Source organism: Mus caroli, unplaced genomic scaffold (genome assembly GCF_978045245.1).
Source record: "Mus caroli unplaced genomic scaffold, Mus_caroli_1 scaffold_9, whole genome shotgun sequence".
NCBI classification, from domain to species: domain Eukaryota; kingdom Metazoa; phylum Chordata; class Mammalia; order Rodentia; family Muridae; genus Mus; species Mus caroli.
This window is the reverse complement of record NW_028227264.1, coordinates 6,842,901-6,865,424: the sequence shown is the minus strand read 5'-3', so window position 1 is coordinate 6,865,424 and position 22,524 is coordinate 6,842,901. Positions and strand designations below refer to the sequence as shown.

The 22,524-nt window shown below is 39.7% G+C and overlaps 1 protein-coding gene across 5 annotated transcripts in view; it reads left to right on the top strand.

Moving 5' to 3' along the window:
• Stxbp5 (syntaxin binding protein 5) overlaps window positions 1-18,131 on the top strand; it is a 145,789-nt gene extending 127,658 nt beyond the window's left edge. For all 5 annotated transcript variants that reach the window (XM_029483001.2, XM_021173980.3, XM_085842627.1 and 2 more), the window contains 6 exons: window positions 5,289-5,528; window positions 6,260-6,629; window positions 6,973-7,138; window positions 8,709-8,820; window positions 13,016-13,236; window positions 14,953-18,131. In XM_029483001.2, coding sequence (XP_029338861.1) covers window positions 5,289-5,528; window positions 6,260-6,629; window positions 6,973-7,138; window positions 8,709-8,820; window positions 13,016-13,236; window positions 14,953-14,994 — 1,151 coding nt within the window. In that variant the 3' untranslated portion in view covers window positions 14,995-18,131. The remainder of the gene's footprint in view (window positions 1-5,288; window positions 5,529-6,259; window positions 6,630-6,972; window positions 7,139-8,708; window positions 8,821-13,015; window positions 13,237-14,952) is intronic.
• The last annotated feature ends 4,393 nt before the right edge of the window (window positions 18,132-22,524 follow it).

Sequence of the window (22,524 nt, the reverse complement as noted above, 5' to 3'; positions counted from 1 at the left end):
AGACCAACATCCTTGATTATAAAAATGAAAATCTGAATGCCTTGTAGATATAGGGGGTTTTGTGTGTGTGTGCATGTGCATGTTTGTGTGTCATTGTCAAAGAATAAGTTTAATTGAAAGCATTTATGTAAAACCATAAAAGTATGGTTTATAACTAAAGATATAAAAGTCATAATTTGAACCCAAGTATTTTTTAGGCTTACAATGTAATTTTTTAGGCTTATAATGTACATGTTTGCTCTAGAAAAGGATCCAGGATTTGCATCACACAATTGGAAAGGCCTGTGGTTTCAGTAACAATAAACATTGCCAGTTAAACTGTAAGCTGATTGTCTTTTAAAGCTAGCAATACACACACACACACACACACACACATTCCAGTCAACTATTTTTAAAGTGTACATTATATGTCACCACTATACCTCTCATGTAGTCTGTGTGTCCCTCTTTCTTTTACAGGCCTCTTTTAATTGCTTGTTAAATGATACCTTTTGTGGGGATTATGTAGTTTGAATAAGAATGATAATATGTAGAATTATAATCGTAGCTGGCATTTGACAAGCTAGCAACTTTGATCTTAGTCTTCATAGTAGGGTTGTTCACCATTGTCTAGTAGTGCACACCTGCTATCCTGCTCTCTGTCACTCAGGCAAAACATCAGGAGGTTTGAAGCCAGTCTGGTCTACACACTGAGGCTGTGTCTCAAACAAGCAAGTGAATGAACTGTTTTGTTTAGCTTATGCACTTTCTAAAATGTCATGCCACAAGACCCATGCGATCTAACTTAACAGAGATAGGTGGAGTTGTAGTTCATGAAATACTGAAACTTCTGACTTAATCAGTTCTAAGTAGATGATAAAATAGGCAACCTATATTCATCATGTTGGAACTTAGTTGTTAGTCAATGGAGCCTGAGGAGTTCCTTTGATGATCCACAAATCACATAATAAAACTACTATATAGTTTAATATTTTGATGTTAAATTAGTTCATTAAATTAATACACTCTATACTTATGGCTTTGAATTAACATTTAAAATGTAAGTTATTGTTAATCTCCTATAGTTTCAACAAATATGACAGATTTTCCACCTGTTAGTTTACTGAAATCTCTATTACCAACTTTTCTTGAATCATTACTTCCCACTGTTATCACCAGGGCACAATTAATATTGTCTAAACTTTATATGTATTGTTTAAACAACAAAATATGTTATTGGAAAGTACACTTAAATTTTAATTTTAAAAAGTAACTTGAAGGTTTTCAAAAGTTAATAAATTCTTGTAGTCAGTGTCATTTTATCCACTCATCCACAAGCGTGAGATTTGTCTGTTATAGAGTTTCTTTTACGTGAAGAACTTTAGGCATTTTCTGTTGCTATAATAAAATACCCAAGTTGTTAACAAAGAGTTTATGTATTAATAATTCACATTTTAAAGATCTACCTGCATAATACCCTCATCTGCTTGTCTCTGGTCAGAGCTTTCTGGCTGTATTACATCATGATGTATAGCATCATCCTGGAAAAGTATGTCAGAGAGACAGGTCACATGGCAGCAAGGCCAGAAGCGAGACAGAGTCAGAGGCCAGCCCTTCTTGGTCAACTAGACTAGGGTGACTTGAGAACCGCACACATGTTTTCTGTGGCTGGTGCTGCAGTGGCATGCACCTCCCCTGGGTCCTGCCCTTAATGATGTGTCGCTGTCAGCATTGCCATCCTGCAGAGTGAACTTCCGCACTTGCACCTTTGTATGACTCCTGCACAGACATCATAGCAGTCACCTTTTCTCCACATTATCTGTAACAGATGCACAGACTGTTGAACGGAATGATGCGTTTAGAAACTACAGTTAGATGTGGCCCTCACTAGGGTCAGCTATCATCAAAATTGTGTTACATAAAATTACTAGGGAAATACATTTAATTTATGAATCTAAATTTGTTTGCAGGAAGTTTGTGGGAGTATAAGGATTGAGTAATATCTTGTTATATTACTACAATATACCTTAGAAAGCTTTTTTTACATTTTTATTAATAACATTTAAAATACTGAAAGCCATGATTTCAAAAGTGTGGTATACTAGGTGTGATTTTTAAATGTTTCTGGGAATTTTAATATATCCTAATGGCAATATTGAACAGAATGTCTTAGGCTGTCAGTTATAGTTCTTCAGTGTTTATTGAATAACTTTACAAGAGAAGCACTAGAACATTCTACAGAGCATCAAAAGCCATCTTAGAGCAGGAAGTAATATAGGTCTGAAATAACTTGGAGACCTCTGTTTCATGACAACTCAGGGAGGGAACAACTTTCAATAGTTGTAAATCCAAAGGCCAGAAGGCCTCTGTGGCTTAAGAGTCCTGATAAACCCACTGAGATTGCAAGTCAGGAACTGCATGGCTCTAACTTTCAGCCTGCTAGTCAGAAGTCCCAGGAAGAAAGGTGGACACTCTGAAAAGTGATTGTAGTGTTTATTTCTAAGTTGGAAAATTTTTTCCTATGAAACCTGTCTAAAAAAAGAAGGGGAAAAGCAAAAATATCCTAAGTAGGGCAGGGAGAAATTTTTCCTCTCATTCTTCTCTTTGGAGCAAAAACTATTGAACCAGGAAAAGAGAATAATGCTCACAGAAGGAAAACCTTTTACATAAGAAAATATGCATAAACTCTCAGGTAAATTCATATAAAGATTCACGCATGTGCATGTATACATTTCCGTTCAAACCAGATGGGTCCAGCTTCCATGCAGTCTCACAATTACATACTTATACACATATGCATGCATCCTCACAATTACATACTTACACATACACTTGGAGCAAAAGACCAAGCACCAGTACAGAAAGAACTCACTCATTTGGATGAAATATGAGCTCCAATCTTTACTGCATACAGAAAGAAAAAGCTTCTACTGCTTCAATGTTAACTGTATTAAACCTGAGTCTTTAAGAAGAAAGCTTTTTTTTTTCCTTTAATAAGACTAAGCCTGCCTTGTTATTAAGAAAGGACCTGTTCTGTCCCATGTTAAGGAGAAGCCTTCCTGCTCCTTCTGCTCTCTGCAGCTTCATTTTTCCTCTTTTCCTCTGCATTCTGCACATTGTTCTCTTAGTTTTTTAAGTTACTATACTTTCTAAGTTATTCCACTCTGCATTCTTCTTGCTCTCTCCTCCTGCTCTGATGTACAACAATGCTCTTACTCTCAATGCCTTGTGTCCCGATGCTGTGCCTGTACTTCTAAGTTCTTCTTGAGTTCAGTTCTGTCTAAAAAGTGTACTGTGTAACAACTTCTCCTCAGCTCCATTCTGACTCTTCTCTTTGTCCTCAGAACTTATACATCTCTCAGAATACATGGTCGCATGGTAAAGTTCATCACAAGTTCACATATAAAATCAAATCATAGATTGAAATAGAAGTTTACAACAAAGAATTCTTACATGCATATCCATTAGGAGTAAATATCTGACTAAACATTCATCACCTGCCAGAGCTCCAGTTTCATTGAAAGTTAGAAATCATGCCTAATTTATTAGTGAAGTTTTGTATAGATAAACTCATATTTCATCTTCTGTCCTAGCACTTACAATAAATCGTTAGTTCCCTTATGACCTCTGGTTAATGGTTATAAACCTCTTGGAATGTGCTCTGGGTAGTAGAGAGTCTGGTTACTGTCTACAAGCAGTTAACTGGTGACACTTGGGAGACCGACAGAGTTCTCATTGCAGTTTTGACTATCAGAAAAGGAACTAATTGCAGTCCCACTATAAAAGAGCTTAGTAAATGCTAATATAATTTTAGGAATTCTTATAAGATTATCATTAAGAATTAAATCATCTATTTGTCTGTACAGCATCACTACAAGACAGTAGTACATCTTCATAGATTTGCAGAGATCTAAATAGCAGGAATCTTTCCTAAAATTATTTGTTCCTGGGCCTTGCCCATCGGAGCTTCGTAGTAGATATTAATCTAAAGCCACGTTATTTCAGGAAGATCACCTGGTAGTTATTTCCTTGTCCTGTGATAGCTCCTGGCATGTTTGGGGGGGAAGAATCAGAAGTTTCCATTTGGATTCTACAGCAAACTGAAAAGATATAACCTTGGGAGACAGAGCCAGAAAGTTAAGGCTTGATGCGAGGGTTCTGAACAATCTTAATAAGACAGAGAACATGACTAAACAGACAGGTAGAAGCTACTGAGCGGTTTTTAATCACTGCAATTAGGTCACAACTGTGCCATGTAAAGTTGAGTTCTATTAGCACTGAAACCAAAGTGGAACCATCAGAGTAGTTACATGGAGAGAAGAATCTGAACTCAGATAAATAATAAAACTTGTTTGGTGACAGAAAAACAAGTAACAGGCCTGAGGCAGCTCATGGCCTCCCAGCTCGGCGGTAAATAGAAAGAATGGGACCAGGTCTCGTGTTTGCTCCTTAAGGTAACCTGGATATCCTAATGTCAATAGAATTTAATGCTTTGTAAATGATATAATTCCTTAGGAGACAAAGCAGAAAGCATTTACTAATGCAGTTTCCAGAGAAAAAAAAGGCAAAACTTGAGATGTGATCAAAAACAAGAATCTAGTGGAGAAAAATTAATGAGTATAATCTTAAAATAGCTACCTCAGGCTTGACAGATAAGAGCACTGGCTGTTCTTAGAGAGGACCAGGGCCTAATCTCACAACTATCTGTAGCTCCAGTTCCAGGAGTACCTGCAGGCAATACACTAATACACACTTAAAAAATTGAAATTAAGTAGCTGCATCCTTACATACAAGCTTTAGCAGAGAAATATGCATGGCACCAATAGTCAGCCAGACACCTGGTCCACATTTTGAAGCCATATTTCTTCGATGAATGCTGTTTGTGATCAAGAAAGTGGGGGCTACCCTTCTCACCGTTTTTGTGGTTCATGTGAACAGAATGGGACGCAGAAGTGGCCCCACTTCAAGCACTTCTAGATGCACGTTGCACATGGTAACAACCAAAAAGATCTTCATGTTTTTAGTTTTATCTGATCATGAATTGTGATGCCAAGGATGTAAGAGCTCCATGAAAGCAGTCTGTGCCTGCACCAGATGGCGCACAGTCAGTGTCTTTAGTAGCCGCCCTCCTCACTTCTGAAAACTATTTATTTATTTGCATTTTACATTTAAGCAAAGGCGAAATTTTATTAACATAATTTTTTCTTTCTTTTCACCTGAAAGGACATTAAAGGCTTAATTTGGTGTAACAACAAAAAGTGTGTGGTATTTTACAAACTAAGGCAATCCCACATTTTAAATCATTTCAGATGTAAAAGACAATTCCTTCAGCAGATCGCGGAGTTCAAGTGTAACCAGCATTGACAAAGAGTCCCGGGAAGCCATCTCTGCTCTTCATTTCTGTGAGACTTTCACTCGGAAGGCTGACTCTTCCCCCTCCCCGTGCCTGTGGGTTGGAACTACAGTGGGAACTGCATTTGTCATCACGCTGAATCTCCCCCCGGGGCCTGAGCAGAGACTCCTTCAGCCAGTGATTGTGTCTCCAAGCGGTATGTGTGAGCTGAGGCGGGGTGCAGATGTGTGTCCCACGTGAGACAGCCTCTGGCTTCATGAGAAGCTCTAGCTTCTCAATGACTGATCGAAGCACCGTAAACATTAGTGATGTTAGTGGAGAGTGTGTAATGGTTTAAGAAGTAAATATTCTAGGGCCATGAGGAAGGCTCAGATAGTAAAATCATTTGCCAGTCAAGCCTGCTAACTTGTTTTCAGTCCCCAGAACTCAAATCAGTAGCTTAGAGCAGGTGGCTCATGTCTGCAGCAGTAGCACTTGTGTGGCAGGACTGCCAGCACAAGGAAGAGGATGCTTTCCTCAGAAGGAAGGGCCAAAGAGACCCAGTTTCCAGAGTTGTCCCTCATTTCCACAGGTGCTGGGTGCACAAAATATGGTTTTTAAAAATTAAAATAAATTCTCTAGGTCTACATTTAAAGGAAACAACATATCATTCATTTATTAATCTGCAGGTCAAATGTGTATGTGTGTGCAAAGTTCATTATTTAATTGTAAATTGTTAACATTTGACATTTATGTTTGGAACATATAATAATGACATAGTTTTCAGACTGCTGACTACAAGGCTTGGGTTTTGGATTTTATCAGTGGCCTGTATATTCAGTGCAGCGTTGAGTCAACAGATGTGTGTGGATTTAGTATCAGAGTTGGAATAAGCATATTTACTCTGAATTGTAAAATGGAAGTATATACTAAACTTCTGCATTCTAGGTACTATATTGAGGTTAAAAGGTGCAATCTTGAGGATGGCATTTCTGGATGCCACGGGCTGCTTAATGCCTCCTGCATACGAACCCTGGAAAGAACACAACGTTGCTGAAGAAAAAGACGAAAAGGAGAAATTGAAAAAGCGGCGACCTGTCTCAGTGTCCCCCTCCTCTTCTCAGGAAATTAGTGAAAACCAGTACGCAGTGATATGTTCTGAAAAGCAAGCAAAGGTCATCTCACTGCCAACCCAGAACTGTGCATACAAGCAGAACATCACCGAGACATCCTTCGTGCTCCGCGGAGACATTGTCGCACTGAGTAACAGTGTCTGCCTCGCCTGCTTCTGTGCCAATGGCCATATCATGACGTTCAGGTAAGAATGAGGCCCTTCTGTAGCACATACAGTATTCCTGCTTGGGTCACATTATAAAATTCAACATGAAAAAGTACTGCATTGCTTATACACTGAGAATATGTTTACTAATAAACAAGGATATGAAAAATACAGATTATACTTTCCCTCTCTAGCTATATAAACTAAACAATTTACCAGTGATTTTTCTTTTTCTGTCATTAATTTTCTAGGCTAGCATTCAGAGTAGTGGCTACTGAGTGTCCTGTCTTCATATATAGTATCATTGTACATTGTACCTGTCCTGTAGCATCTATAAATAACTTACTACATATTACCAACAAATGATGTATTTTCCCTCAAGTTTGCCAAGCTTGAGACCTCTCCTGGATGTCTACTACCTGCCCCTTACCAACATGCGGATAGCCAGGACATTCTGCTTCGCCAACAACGGACAAGCCTTATACCTTGTTTCACCTACAGAAATCCAGAGACTCACCTACAGTCAGGAGACATGTGAAAATCTTCAGGTGAGCAAGAAACCATTGGAATTCCCGAAGCGCTTAGGGTACTCACGCCCATCCGCTCTTCTCATGGGAGTGCGCACAGCCAGTGGAGGGGACTCAGAATCGTGTGGCTTCCTGTCTACTTTATCACATTCTTACCACTACGCTGGGGGCCATAGGACAGCCTTCCTGTACGTGGATAACACACTTGGGGCTGCCTTTCCCTTCCTTCTCATGCCTTAATTAGTCCTCATTGCACCCGACACAGTTTTCCTTCTGCTCTCGTATCTTCTATACAAACAACTTTATAGATCCGGATAAAATCTAGGACCCACAAATGAGGGAAAAACATAGAATTTTGTCATTCTATGACTTAATTTGCTTAATACAACTATCACAGTAGATCACTGATGTGCATTTTAGCTCCAAACTGTAAGGCTCTTAAAAGGCTCTTAAATGTGGGGAAATTCTGTCACCCTGAATTTGGCAAAGATCTCTGAGCTGCAGCACCAGAGCTTCCTCCTGCCTGTTGTAAAATTAGGAATTGGTTACTTCAGGGCAAACGTTTTCTAAGAGTAAACTTCTAGTCTTCTGAACAAAACCACATAAGTAATTGGGACATACCATAGTATACTAAAACGTTGGTAAAGCATTTTTCTGATCAAGTTTTGTGTTAAATAAAGGACTTCTTCCTTCTCTCTGCATCCCTCTGTTTTCTTCTTATCTCAGTGCCCTCAGTAGGACCAAGACTCTACCGAGTGGAGAAAGCAGAGCACGCCTTGTTCCCTGTCTCAGTGGGAGTGGTGGCAGCATTCTGTTTTCTCTATTTATTGTCACGTTGGCCTTAGGTTTGTCATGTGATCAGTACGCTCCTTCCGGCACTGGCTACTCCCTGTTGGGCCATTGTCTCTCCAAACTTACTCGTCCCTTTTCCTCTGTCTGAAGACTGTTGGCAGTAAGTTCAGGGAAGATGTGGCAGTGTAGGAGTCTCTCTTCCCTCTTTTGCCTTATTTCTGAAATCCCACGTGTCAGCATGGTGTTTATGAAAATCGCATGTTTATAAGAAAGGAAATTGATGTGTTTCCAATCAAGATGATAATTCTAGAACTGAATACGGCCCCTGTTATACTGAATGCCTTGGCCTACAGGGAGAGAATATTCTTTCTATTAGAAGGTGACCTGGTTGTCAGGCAAATTATCAGTTCTTCTTGAATTAGATTGAACTGTTTTCTTGAAAGTCAAATAGTCACTTGGCATGGCACTGCAGTCCCAGGACTTAGAAAAAGATGTGTGTCCCAGGCTAGCCTGGGATATAAACCAAGACAGTCTCTGGTACAAAAGTGACATCACCTCACTCTCTAAGCAGGCATACTGTCTTGTCCCCAATGCAAACAAATAGTGGGAGGAAAAAACAGCAAACTTGCCTCAGTGAGCCTGGTCATGGAAACCGATTCTTAGAGTAGGACACTGTGTCCCTCGTGTGACTGCTTGGAATATGCTCACTGCCTGTTGGTGGATCTCAAGGGAATCGATCGTCGTCTGCAATGCTGAGCTCCCTGAAGCATTAACACTATCACTTGTTTTGGACTGACAGGAGATGCTCGGCGAGCTCTTCACGCCTGTAGAAACACCGGAAGCACCGAACCGAGGGTTCTTCAAAGGCTTATTTGGAGGCGGTGCACAATCTCTCGACAGAGAAGAACTATGTAAGTTGCTTGATATCCCTGTAAGTCAAAAATGTTCAATCCATATAAAATTTTTGTTACATGTATAAATTATGCTTTTTTATATTCATTGCAACAAAAGGCATAAAATTACTTTTCATTCTGTCCTCAATCAGGAAAATATTTTTTTTAGGCAACCAAAATCAGCATAACCTCGAATGGCACCAGAGAGAAAGCAACAGAAGAGGGATGAAGCTGGCTTTATTTGCATGGGATATTTTTCCAGTACTGGGAGTTGAACCTTTGGCTTTACACATGCTGAACCAGCCCTCTCCAGCTCTATGCTGTAACCTAGCAGGACTCTGGGTGGCTTACAGCTCCAACCCCAGTTACTGAGTGTGGTCTGGAGCTGAGGAGGGAGGACAGGCTGCTTCCAATTTCTTGCCTCATAGCAGCTGAGTCAGGAGTAACCAAAGCCCCACTGTCCTGGTAAGGGCAGAACAGTCTGTAGCAGCTACTTTTTTTTTTTTCAAGTACTGGATAAATCAGTATACAAAACCTTAAAATCCAATCCTTATCAATTATTATTTGTATTAGCCCTTTGTCACTGCTATTATACCACAAATCTACTGACCTAAAACAACCTGGCTCACTAAGGCCCGACATCAGTTCTGTATGTAAGAAATAAGCACAGTTCATCCTGGTGTCCCCAGCACGCTGGTCCTCATGGAAGTTCTGTTCTGCTTCTGGAGGTCATCTCAGGTGCTTAGGGCTGCTCTCTGTCCCTGTGCGAGGCAGCGTCACAGTTGTGTCTTTCTGGATCGGTTTCTCTCCCTGCCTACCAAAAGCTCTTTGCTCCTGCGGAGTCCTCGGATTTGGTTGAGCTCACCTTGATGATGCAAGGCAACCACTTCAGGTCCAGGTCTTTAGTTTAACCACTTGTGAAGCTCCTTTCCTGTCACACACAGGGTGACACATCCCTGCCTTTCAGAAATTGAAATGTAGCCATCTGGAGGAAGGGGCATTTTTCTACCTCGCAACAGTTATTTATTTTTAGAAAGAGAGAAAGAGAGAGAGTTAGTTAATTTTAGTAAAGAGGGCCTTGCCTACCACATACAGGTCCTGATTGGATGAAGAGATAGATAAATGGATGGGCAGATGGATGGCCATGAAGTAAATGTTAACAGAAATTCAGAACTTCTGCTGACGATAGTAAAATGTATAGCACTTTGTTGAGAGAAATAAAAGATGACTCCAGTGGGTCCAAACACTGAGTTCAAGGACTGCACGAGTTCTCCAAAACCCTGGTGTGCCTGTGCTGTGGGTGAGACCTGTGCTGTGGGTGAGGCGCTTCCTGGGGAGATGCAACACACCTGTCTGTTCATCCCAGGAAGGAAACCCAGCACAGACCAAGGTCATGATCATACCAGTGTCCCACTTGGTTGCTCACTGAGTTCTTCTCTGGTGGTACTAGTGACTAGGCTTATCAGTGAGGGGTGTGGAGATCAGACTAGAAAAGGTACGACTGTCTCTATTTTCACATATTAGAGTGTTGATTATAGAAGATCCTAAGAAAACCAGACAAAAATAAATAAAGCTGATAAACAAGTTAGCAAGGTGAAAGGAGCCAAGCTCGGTCTTTAAAGATCGCTTATATTTCTCTACACCAACAATCAATGATCCAAACATGAAATTCAGGAAACAGCTCTCAGTCTGTGTCTGTGTGGGCTTCCTGGGAGGAGTAGGATGGGCTCCCCTGCGGTTTTATGGGTGCTCAGGGGAGCACTGCTGTTAGCTCTTCTCTGGGTTCTGCACTGTAAAGTAAACCACTTAGAAATAACCTCACAAAAAAGCAAAAGGTATTCTCACTAAAACTTGAGAGTGTTATTTAAAGAAATTAACAGGTATACTGAACACCTTCTCATGTTCTTGGGTTTAAGGACTTTTTTTTATCCTGCTGAAATGTCAGCACTGCTCCTCAAACCAATCTGAACAATCCCCATTTGACTCTGGATTTTTGCATAGTATAATAAACAGTTACTAAAATTTACAGGAAAATAAGGAAGTAAAGTTAACCCATCCACATACAGAAAAATCTCATGTTTCCATAGCTAATTTTATTTTTTAATGAATACTGTAGAATGGAATCAAGAAGGTGGGTTGTGTCCACATGCCATCACAATAGTTCATAAATACAATAAAGGACATAATAAATTAAATGACTATGTATAAATGAAAGGCCTTTAAATAATTCCTATATATGTGGTACATATTCTGTAGTTTCTCTACTATACAACACCATGAAATAATTCTTACAACTTTCCAGCAATGACTAAATACCCATAAGTGAAACTCTAGCTCACTACTTCCTGCTCAGACTCTCATAAGTCTTAAAGGAAAAGCAAAGGCCAAGGGACATACATTTCCCATCACAAAAGTTACTATAAAGCTATAGTCTTTAGACAGTGGGATGTTGGCGTGGATGTAGCAATAGAATACAATTGAAAGTCCAAAAGTTAGCCAATAGCATTTTCAGTAAATGACTTTCCTCAAGGGTGCTGAGAAAGTCAACAAATTATGTTGACACAACTTCTAGGTATTCACATGGGTAAAACCAACAACATGAAAATTAAGTCAAAATAATCAAGGACATGAAAAAGCTAAAGCACACAGCTCTTCAAAGGAAATGAAATAAATGTTTCTCCCCTGTCTGGTCAGAGGTTACGAGAGTCACCTAAATCACAAACAACCAGAGAATAAATGAAGTAAATTATAGTTCATCTATATGGAAACATTATGTTTCAAAAAATAAAAAGCAAGAAAATATGATAATTCAAATAATAGGGTAAATTGCATAATACCATATTTGATACCTGATAAAGTCCATGTCCAGCATATGCAAAGAACTCATAATTCCATATTAAAAGAATAAATAGCCCAATTTTGAATGAATAGAAGGTTTAGATTTCTTCTTAAATATTCTTACCAGTAATCGTCAGATGTCCCACATCAATGTCATTCAGGAAATAATGTGTACCCAAAGCCATCATGTTCACCAGGACAGCTGACTCAGAAGGACACACGAGCATTGGAGGAATGGAGAGAAACTGCAACTCACATTGCTGGCAGCGATGAAGTGACATGCCCTCTTTAGAGAGCTGCCCCCGAGACCTCAGAAACTTCAACATTAAGTTTCCAAGTGTCCCAGACTATGTCGCAGCTGATCTGTTCCCAGGCACATACACCCAGGGGAACTGAAAATGGATGTTTAAACAAACAGTTCCACAAATGTTCAAGGGAGCATTATTTATAATAAGCCAAAGAAGCAGAAAAAACCCAAGACCATTGGTGAGAGGACAAGCAAAATATGGTGTACACTTGAAATGATACACTGTTTAGCCAGAAGGAATAGCACTGGTGCATGCGGCCACACAGATAAACAAGGAGAGTATCTCCAGTGAGAGAAGTCAGCCACAAAAGGCCACAGGCTGTGCGGGTCTCTTTATATGGAATATTTATGAGGGGCAGATATTTGGAGCTAGAATAGAGCAGGACCAAGGAAAAAGGAGAGTAGACAGTGAGTGTAAGAGGCCATGAAGGCATTCTGGGATTGCTGAGTGTGAGGGAGGTTCTGACTTATAGTGCAGGGAAAGAAATGGAAGTATAACTGGGCTCCAAGCACAGGATCTGAGACGTGCTGTGAGCTGGGTGCTAGCTGCAGGGTCTTGGTACTGAAGAGTGGGGCAAACAAGCCAGATTAGCAAAGGATAGGTTCCTGTGAAAAGTGAAGACACTAACGGAGGCAAAAGAGAGCCTGTGTCTACAGGTCTGGGCTTCCAACGTGGAAGCAGCATCTTCATAAAGTAAGTGTGAATCAAGAATGCTAAGTGGGATCTGAAAATGCAAATGTAACTACAATATTAGCAGCCCAGAAGGCAGTTTTAGTTATGAGGCCTACAGCAGCACACCTGAGTCTCCCAACAGCCAACAGGTGCTAGCCAGCCCTGCTTCCCCAAATTTCTGCTGTGTGATCTGGGAGGAAGCAAGATGTTTAGAGTGGTGCACTGTAGTTTTGCATATTTGGAAAAGCATGTAGAAAGAATTTAAAACCACACAATAAAGGTGTGTTATAAAGTTAAACACTAATATTGTGATTGTATCCCCAAAAATTGTATTCTAATGTTGGTACATGGTGGGAATTTTATTCATTTTCCTCCGATTCACTGAAACCTTCCAGTTGGAGAGTCGTCCTCGGGAAAGGCCTCCAGGAGCCTCGCACAGCACATCCCAGGCCCTGGTGGGATTGAAGGTGTGAAAGGAGCCGCGTCGGGAGTGGTGGGTGAACTTGCCCGAGCCAGGCTGGCCCTCGACGAAAGAGGACAGAAGCTCAGTGACTTGGAAGAGAGGACGGCAGCCATGATGTCCAGCGCAGACTCCTTCTCCAAACATGCTCATGAGGTATGCGGGCACTTGGTCACCCAAAGGGATAGAGAAAGGACCACATTTTTGTATATTCAGTTATTTCTATAGTCATGTAGTTTGTATAATTTCAAGTTCCAGTTTTGACCATGAGAGGGAACCGTACAGGAATCTGGCACTAGTTCCTGGCCTCTCCTGAACACTGTACACTTTGAAGGAACACACCTTTCAGACCTTTAGGACCTTTGTCAGCAATGGAGAAGCTTTGCAGCTGTTTGGCTGTGACCCCAGTAAAAATGCCAGCTTTCTGTAACACCTTGTCCTAAGAAGGAAATCAGTTGTCTCCTGCATTCTTCCAAGTAGATCTACATAACTCACACGGGTTATCATGTTGAGTCTCGTGTCTGTAGACTAAGGCCTGAGGAGAAGTAGTGGAGAGGCTTCCGTAGTGACTCATGGACCTCAGAAATAGATGCCATAAGCGAAGGGATCCCTAGATGAGGTCCATACAGCTGTATTTTGCTGACTGATATGGATCTTTATTAAAAATTAATCTCCAAGCTGTAGAGGTGGCTCTGCAGGTAAGAGCACTGACTGCTCTTACAGAGGGCCTGCATTTGCTTACCAGCATCCACAAGGCAGCTCAGAGCATCTGTAGCTCCACTTACAGGAAATCGATGCCTTTCTCTGGCCTTGGAACATACAGAAATTCAGACCAAGAAAAAAAAAATCTCATGTATATAAAATAAAAATAATTCTTTAAAAATCTTATTTTGCACATGCTTTGGACTTTGGCTTCTCACTTTTGCTTCCTGGACTGGCCTTTGAGGATATCTTAAGTTCTTGTTCAGATGAACAGTATCAAAGTTATTTTTATGTTTGGCCTTCTTCCAGTCTCTATAATTTGAGCATTCCTTTAGTTTTTCAACCAATGGACATCTCCTCTTTGGTTGTGTTATATGAAGGAGATCATTTGCCATAGAAGGTACCCACAAGTGACCCCCATGTAAGCATTCGCCCTCAGTGTCAGGCAGGGTTTGTGTTGCCACAGCCATATGCAGCACAAGCACTCTACCACCTCCACGGTGTCTGCATGTTCCAAAGACAAGACCCACTTGCCTGTCCCTTCTACAGATGTAGGCTTCATCACACCGGAGAGTCTAATGAGGATGGGGCATTGAGGTGTGTTCTTGGACTCTGGAATTCAGATTGCCAGGCCCAAACCTAGATTCCCCATTCTATCAACCTTGTGTAAAGTCTAGAAGCCTCGGGGTTTTATTACAAAATGAGGAGGAAATAATGCAGACGCCAAGATTTGTACAGAGCAATTGAAGTGGAGTGAGGAACATTTGGTGTCTGGCCTACAGCAAGGGCTCAGTAAACCTGAGATGCGGTGGGTTTTCTGCCCTTTCTTTCTCTAGCTCTTAAAAAAAATTACTTTTAGTTCTAACTAAAAACCTGGCAAATGCCTTATTCTTAAGTTATTTGCTAAGGCACCAAACTTTGTCACATATGAAACAGAAATTACAGTGTGTATCAGAAACTTGAGCACCTTCTAATAATTTTTGGATGAATATAGCCATTTTTATCTAACTAGAACAATTCATGCTACTTTAAATAAAATGAAGTAAGCAAGGTATAATATTAATTCAGAATGCTCCCGAATGGTGCGCTTTATAGACAGCAGATATAAATAGTTTTCAGAATTTTGAAAACATAGTTTTCTTGATGGTTTTGGTTTTTTGCCTCTTTTAGATGATGCTGAAATACAAAGATAAGAAGTGGTACCAGTTCTGACAACTAGAACTCAGTACAGCTTCAACCAGAAGGAAAGAGAAGTTTCCTTGTCGATGTCACTGATGTATTTGGGGAAGATAACGTAAAAGGGATGCACTTTGCTGAAAACTTCTTTCCCAGCACAATCATGCACTGTTTTACCTCAGTCACACGGCTTTAACTGAGAAGACTCCCCATGCGTGCAAACTGGAGCGTGTAGTGTGTGCTGGCTGTGCACTGATGAACGGAGAACTGAGTGGGGTCACGCTGACAGGTGAACATCCAGAAGATGTTGACAAGTCCTGGAGGACTATTCTGTGGATCATTCCTGTATTAAACTTTCATATGCCAAAAGACTTTGTGCCGTTGTATCTGCCATCAGTGTTTGATCCGACGTGGGGAGAGGCAATAAACCAGAAGTTGTAAGTCCACCAAGGTCACTTTGTGTCTGGACTGCATTGTGAGCAGCTGTCTGCACTCACCCTCTCTCAAACAGACTGCTAATCGGTGTCATTAGTGAAAAGGCAGCAAGCTGTCCCTTCTCGCTGGACTCTGCCGAATGCTGGGCTTTCAGTAATCAGAGCACACACACAGCTTGTGTGCGTGCGGGATCCTCTTCTACTCTCATCATCACATACTGTGTTCAGTTCCTATGTTTTCAAAAGCAAAACAAGGTGATGTGTCACTTTTCATGGAAAAGTGTGGCGCATAGCTGAGTCGCTCATCTTCCGGGAGTTTCCATGTAGTAGCCATGCAGAGTGGAAGAGTGAGAGAACCTGCATTGTGGTGAGGAGAATCCGTCCCTGTCCTTTGTCCTGGTCACATCAGTTCAGCTAAAAGTAGACCTGACCAACACAGTTACTGGTTAAATTTGTAGAAAAGTTGAAATTGGCTAAGTTTCTAATTTTGCTTGAAATTTTATAAAATGTTTAACCAAATGTACCCTTGCATTATTTAATTAAAATTGCTAAAACAGCAGTGTTTTATTATTTCAGTAAAGTGCTCAGCTCCCTTTTAAAACTGCACTCCATTCGCTCACAGTTCCACTACACTCAGGTGATGAGCCAGTTTAATCTTAGTGCACACACTGCTGCCGCATGGAGAGCTGCAGGTGCCTCTTGTCCAGTTATCCAAGAGTCTAGTCTGATGAGCTACAAAATATCTCCCGTAGAAAACATCACACTCCTGTACATATCCCTTTGACATATTAAAAGCAAAAAGGAAATGTTGACGTCAGTCAGTCATGAAGTTTCTTCTGTAACCAAGAGTGGTGTGCATTGGAGGGTAATGGCAGCCTAGAGAGGATGCAGCCTATACTGCAGTCAGGGGCTGTGATTACTAAAGCCACAAAGGAAGAAGAGAAGGGAAGGGAAGTGGGGGCGTGAACTTCACACACTGTCTCCTGTGGAAGTCTGTACTGAGTCACCGTCCTTACGTGCAGGCAGGGCACAGGTTGCTGGGACTCGGGCTTTGCCCTCATCTGTTGGAGAACTTAAGTCCCTGTAGGTCATCCTCACTTCTCAGCCTGCCGCTTGCCCATGTCTCTTTCATTAATAATTCTTTTGTTTACATTTTATAATGTGCACTACTGAATATAAAAGTTTACATCAAAGTTTACTTTAAATAGCATCAGGTAAGGATTAAATATATGTGATAAAGAGAACAGATCAAGATAAAAATGTTTTTAAACTATAATCATTTTTTAAAATTTCTGAATCTGTAGAAAGTGAAAAAACATTCGTTTCATGTCTGTTCTCTGAACATTCGGCAATTTACAAATTGCTTAATTTGCATTATATATTGTCCATTAAACCCATGTTCCATGGTACCTCACTGGAAGAATTGGGACCTTTCTTAAAGGTATAGTTTTATGAATATCGATAGTCGAGAGTTTTAAAAAGTTGAAAAGTACTAAGTACCTAACACACTGCTTGACTCTGTGTGGAGCCTCAGCTGTTTAATTTGTTGGGTTATTTGCATATCAGATTCTTTTCTACTGTCATTTTAACCGCTGTAAATAGATGAATCAAAGTTGTGTTTATTTACTAATAGAGAAGTAGAGAAGTTTACCAGAGTTGGATTTTTATAAGAACATTTTAATTCATTTTAAATTATTTGTTTTTTATTTTAGTTGATCTACATATTGTGCACAACAGTCTAAGAGACCAGTACTAGAAAGTACAAAGTATTTTTAAGTAGAGAAATTGAGCTTCCCAGAACTGCACTTGATTATGTAAATAAGACAGTTCACAGTGATAACTGGCCCAGGGGATGGACTGTAGTCTGAAATAGCCTGCCTCCTCCCAACCCACTCCTGTCTTTTTGATGCAAAAAGCAGTAGCCACCAGCAAGCCAAAGTTTCAGGAACTTTAACAATAACAACAAAAGGTCAAAAACTAAAATATCAAAAACATAAAAGAGTGTGTGTGTGTGTGTGTGTGTGTGTGTGTGTGTCTTCTCTGTAAACTCATTTGTCTTTGATTCTAAAATTCAAGTATTCTTCGGTTAACTTTATTAATGGGAAGAGATTTTCTCTATGTACCACATAACTTGTTTCATTTTGCAAACTAAAATCAGTCCCTGTTTGCTTAGAATGTTGTTATTTGAAGTATCTCATTTTGTCAAAATCTTTATGTGTTTGACCATGGCATCACCTTAATATCTGCTCATGTTACGGCCATACCACTTCCAAAAACTGGTTAGAGATTTAACAAAACCTGTCCCTGATTTGAGATTTTCACAGGAAAATACTGCTATGTACATCTGCATATCATTGCAAGTATGCTGCAGTTTTATCCAGAATGCTTCCTTAAGACCTCACTTAGAACATCCTGTGGGTTCTTCTGCCGTTACTTCAGGTAGACATTTGTGGCAGGCAGCAAGACGGGTCTGAAAGAGCACACGTGTTTAGAGTGTGGGAGATGCTGGGAGACGGGTGAGGAACAGGGGGGTTTGTTCCAAGTTTTACCCTAAGTTCTGTATTCAAATCTTTGCTCAAGGCATTTCGCATGTGACATTAGTAAAGCTATCTCCAAAGGTTTTTGTTTGTTTGTTTGTTTTTGTATCTGTTTTTCTTTTTTGTGGCAAAGATTTATTTTAACTTGGGGGATTTTGTTTGTTTCTATGTTTCTGCAAAATAAAGAGCACTGAACTTTAAACTTGAATTTTTCTGCACTTTCTTAGGTCATGACTTTTTATTGTCCTTTATTTAATCTGCACTTTTACGGTTTAAATCAAGTGATACATGTGTCTGAGACATACCAAAATCGTGAATATGCTGCTAGCGTCACCTAAAACCAATCAGTTCTAAAACCTTTAATAGGGCTTTATCTAGCTTTTAAAGATTAAAAACAAATGAAATGATTTGCTGTGTGTTTCGATGGTCTGGATCTTTGTTGCGACACTTTCGGAGTTGCTTTTATAATCACATAAAACATGTTATGTTTATATGCTGCTAAAAAGTATACTTTTAGTTTTAGATGAATTTTTATAAATGTACTCTTTAATTTTAAAAAATGGTGAACTTGTTAAGTCAAAGTACTTAAAAAGTATGTATATTATCCATATAAAAAGTTACGTTTTATCCTTATACTAAGAAATACTGGTATCTCATTTGAGATACATTTAAGTTTTAAAAGGTCATGCATTATTGAAAGGCCTTCACACTTGACAAAACACAATTATGTAGTTTAAAAAAAAAAAAACTCTGCCAAATATTTTCCAATATTGATCTTTTTGAGGGGAAATGTCCACACCCATAATTTCTAGAACTTTTCTGTAGCTTCAGCTTGCTATTGAATGCCTATTTTAGTTATTGTTTTAAAATACATATATATACATATATTGAAAATGGTTTTCCAGATATTTTCTTCTACCTTTTTTAAAAATAAATTTCCAAAAATAGAAACAGAGTTTATGTATTTTTGTCAATGAAGGTTTTTGTTTATTTTATAGTTTATAGAATTTGTTCCTTATCAGTTTGATACTTAATCAATACTCCTAGGCCTTTTTATTCTGTATTTACTTTGAAAAGAACACTCCTATGTAGCCAGTGTCCCTTCTGGCTTTCTGTTTGTCTTTTTCTTCAGTGTTTGTTCTGGGGTGAGATTGAAGCCCAAGTGTGCTGCTGCCTTGGAGATGACTATGCAGCGGCTGAGCTTTGAGCTTTGTCCGTCTGTCTCTCCTTCCTCTGGCCCTCTGTAGAGTGTTGTGGGCACCATCGCTCTTGCTTCAGATGCTGTGAGCGTTCTGTGAACAGAAGACAGTTGCTGCAAATGAAAGAGGCAAAGCTGCAGCATAGCTTCCTGGGAAAGTGAATGATTTTAATAACTTCCCGGTCTGGGTCTAAAGTTACTGGTTCAGTTTTTCTATGAATTCAGTCTTGTCTCCAGGGTTGCTTAAGGGTGGCCTCTTTTCTGTTACTTGGAGGAAATGGGATTATATATCTGCAAGTATTTTTCAGTGAGGCACATAGTTTAATCTTTATAAAGTATAAATAGTGTCAACTCAGTGTAGGTCATTTGACTCAGGCATTTAAAATGGGTGAAGGTTAATTGTGGAATTCTATTTATGTGAGTTTGGGTTTTTGGTTATTTTTTAATAGCACTTGTATTTTGTTATCCAAACTTTGCTCCAATTGAAGAGAGTGTACTGTGTTTCTGACAGACTTAGATACACTAAGAAGTAATGAAAAGATGAGAAATAGTGGCATCATTTCTTTCCTTCTTTCTTTTCTTTTTATGTAAATAGCTATGTGATACTTTAGGTGTGACCTCTACTCAACATGGTAGCTAGTCTAGGGAGGGGAGCACTGTCTAGTTACATTTCCCTTCATTGTAAACGTGTTTCAAAAAAACAGTTATAAAACCGACAGATTTCGTTTCCTAGGGTTGTCCATGCTGAGGGCAAGCATGCATCCAGACTGCTAGCCTGTCTGTCAACACCATACGCACTGTTCATCTCCTGCATTTTCTCTTTACATTCGCTCAGTGCGGAACTGTTTCTAAAATAATTACTGGAATGTGCTTTCGGAGAACAGTTTTTTTTAATTATCTGTGTAGTGTTTCATTAAAAAAAAAAAAAAGCACTATTGCAAACCCTGAAAAACATCCTCAGACTTTGTAGTTCTTTTGCGTTTCTGTAACTTAATGAGAAAAAAAAATACTGTCATCACAGCAAATAGGTTCAAAATTAGGTGATGAAATATTTTTGTAAATAAATACCATTAAGCTGGTATTTTAAGAATGTATTACAAATTAATGTTTCTGAGAAATGTTCATATATATGTAAATGAATTTCTTTGCTGAAGAGCTCTGATTGGGCAAAATAAAATACTCTAATCTCTTCTGAAACAAAAAAGAAGCCCTCTTTTTGGAAATTTGTTTAAATGTTTTTCTGAGTTGTAGCATTATCACATTAGTTAAAGAAAATAAGCTGATATATATACATACATGGGTTGGAATGGAGCCAAGAACTAGATCTAAAGACACACAGATAACCAGAGAGTCTCATTAAGATACTGGTTCTGGGGGCTGGTGAGATGGCTCAGTGGGTAAGAGCACCCGACTGCTCTTCTGAAGGTCCAGAGTTCTAATCCCAGCAACCACATGGTGGCTCACAACCATCCATAACGAGATCTGGCGCCCTCTTCTGGAGTGTCTGAAGACAGCTACAGTGTACTTACGTGTAATAAATAAATAAATCTTAAAAAAAAAAAAAAAAAAGATACTGGTTCTGAGTCCATGTGTGTGAGCAGGGTCTGAGTTGACATCTCTGAAAAGTTCCACTAAAAACCAGTGTATTGGTGTACGGAACATCCTTGAGCAGTGAAGATAATGGATATCTCCATAGTTAGAATTTTCTAATCGATTTGTCGTTATCAGTGTGTAACCACTTGCACCAAAAGTGAACATCCAATTGATGGATCTAGAATAAAGTCTCTCAGGGAATGCTGACGGGATTCTCATGCTTGTTTCTAGATCTCTGCCTCTTAGTGTGATACAAACCTGGCCCACATGGGGGCAGTCATGTCTTGGACAAGAAGTCCTTACAGTAATTTCCAAGTTAGAAAGGCTTTCATGATAGAGTCTTTTCTATCTGAAAACTTATACAACACATCATTTTATACTATTGCTCAGTAATGTAGATCATTTCATATTGGTCTGACTGATTATCAAAAGTTTCAGTACTTTCATACTTAAATACAAATTGATTTTCTTCTGTCTCAGGCCATGCCTTCTATTTGAGTGTCCTGTGTTAAGTGGCACTGTGTCATTTGATGCTTTGGGGTAAAAGAGCTTCCTTGGTCTCACCGTTCCTAGGACTCTGTAGGAAGATTCTAACTTTCTTCCATTAACTTAAAGTTAATGCTCTTTGCAGTTTCTGCATCAAATGTTGCTGTCATGGGTGCCCAATTAGAAGCGGTTAAAATGTGTGCTGTTGAACACCCAAGATACAATTTGCAAAACACAAGAAAATCAAGAAGAGGGAAGACCAATGGATGGATACTTCAATCCTCCTTAGAATAGGGAACAAAATACCCATGAAAGGAGTTACAGAGACAAAGTTTGGAGCTAAGACAAAAGGATGGATTATCCAGAGAATACCGCACCCGGGGATCCATTCCATAATCAGCCACCAAACCCAGACACTATTGCATATGCCAGAAAGATTTTGCTGAAGGGACCCTGTTATAGCTGTCTTGTATGAGGCTATGCCAGTGCCTGGCAAACACAGAAGTGGATGCTCACAGTCATCTATAAGATGGAACACAGGGCCCCCAATGAAGCTAGAGAAAGTACCCAAGGAGCTGAAGGGGTCTGCAACCCTATAGGTGGAACAACAATATGAACTAACCAGTGCCCCCAGAGCTCATATCTCTAGCTGCATTTGTAGCAAAAGATGGCCTAGTCGGCCATCACAGGGAAGAGAGGCCCCTTGGTATTCCAAACTTTATATGCCCCAGTACAGGGGAATGCCAGGGCCAAGAAGCAAGAGTGGGTGGGTAGGGGAGCAGGGCAGAGGGAGGGTATAGGGAACTTTCGGGATAGCATTTGAAATGTATATAAAGAAAATATCTAATAAAAAAATGTGTGCTGTTGCTTAAAAGATGTATGCATCTTTTAAAACAAGAGTTCTCTGAGTGATTTTCAAACTTTATTTCCTCCATTTGTCTTGCTTATACTTTTAAGTGCTATTCACTCTTAAAAGACAAAATTAAGGCACAAAATACATTTTATTAATTAAAACAAGTTTCAGAGGCAAAAAAAAAAAAAAGAGTACTTGTTACCAAGGACATGTGAGGACTTCGCATAATGTGAAGCTGGAGTTCTGGATTAATATTGTATACATCTTCCTCCAAATACAAGCCCCTCTAGGCTCTGTGTTGACTCCCCACCTCACCTTGCTCCTTCATCCCACCCATCCCTGACTGCCTCACCCTGCTCCTTCATCTCGTCCATCCCTGACTGCCAAGTCTCTCAACCCAACTTGCACAAGCTTTGCAGTTCACTGAATTCATTTTGAGAAATCTTCTTTGCTCACTTAGTAGAA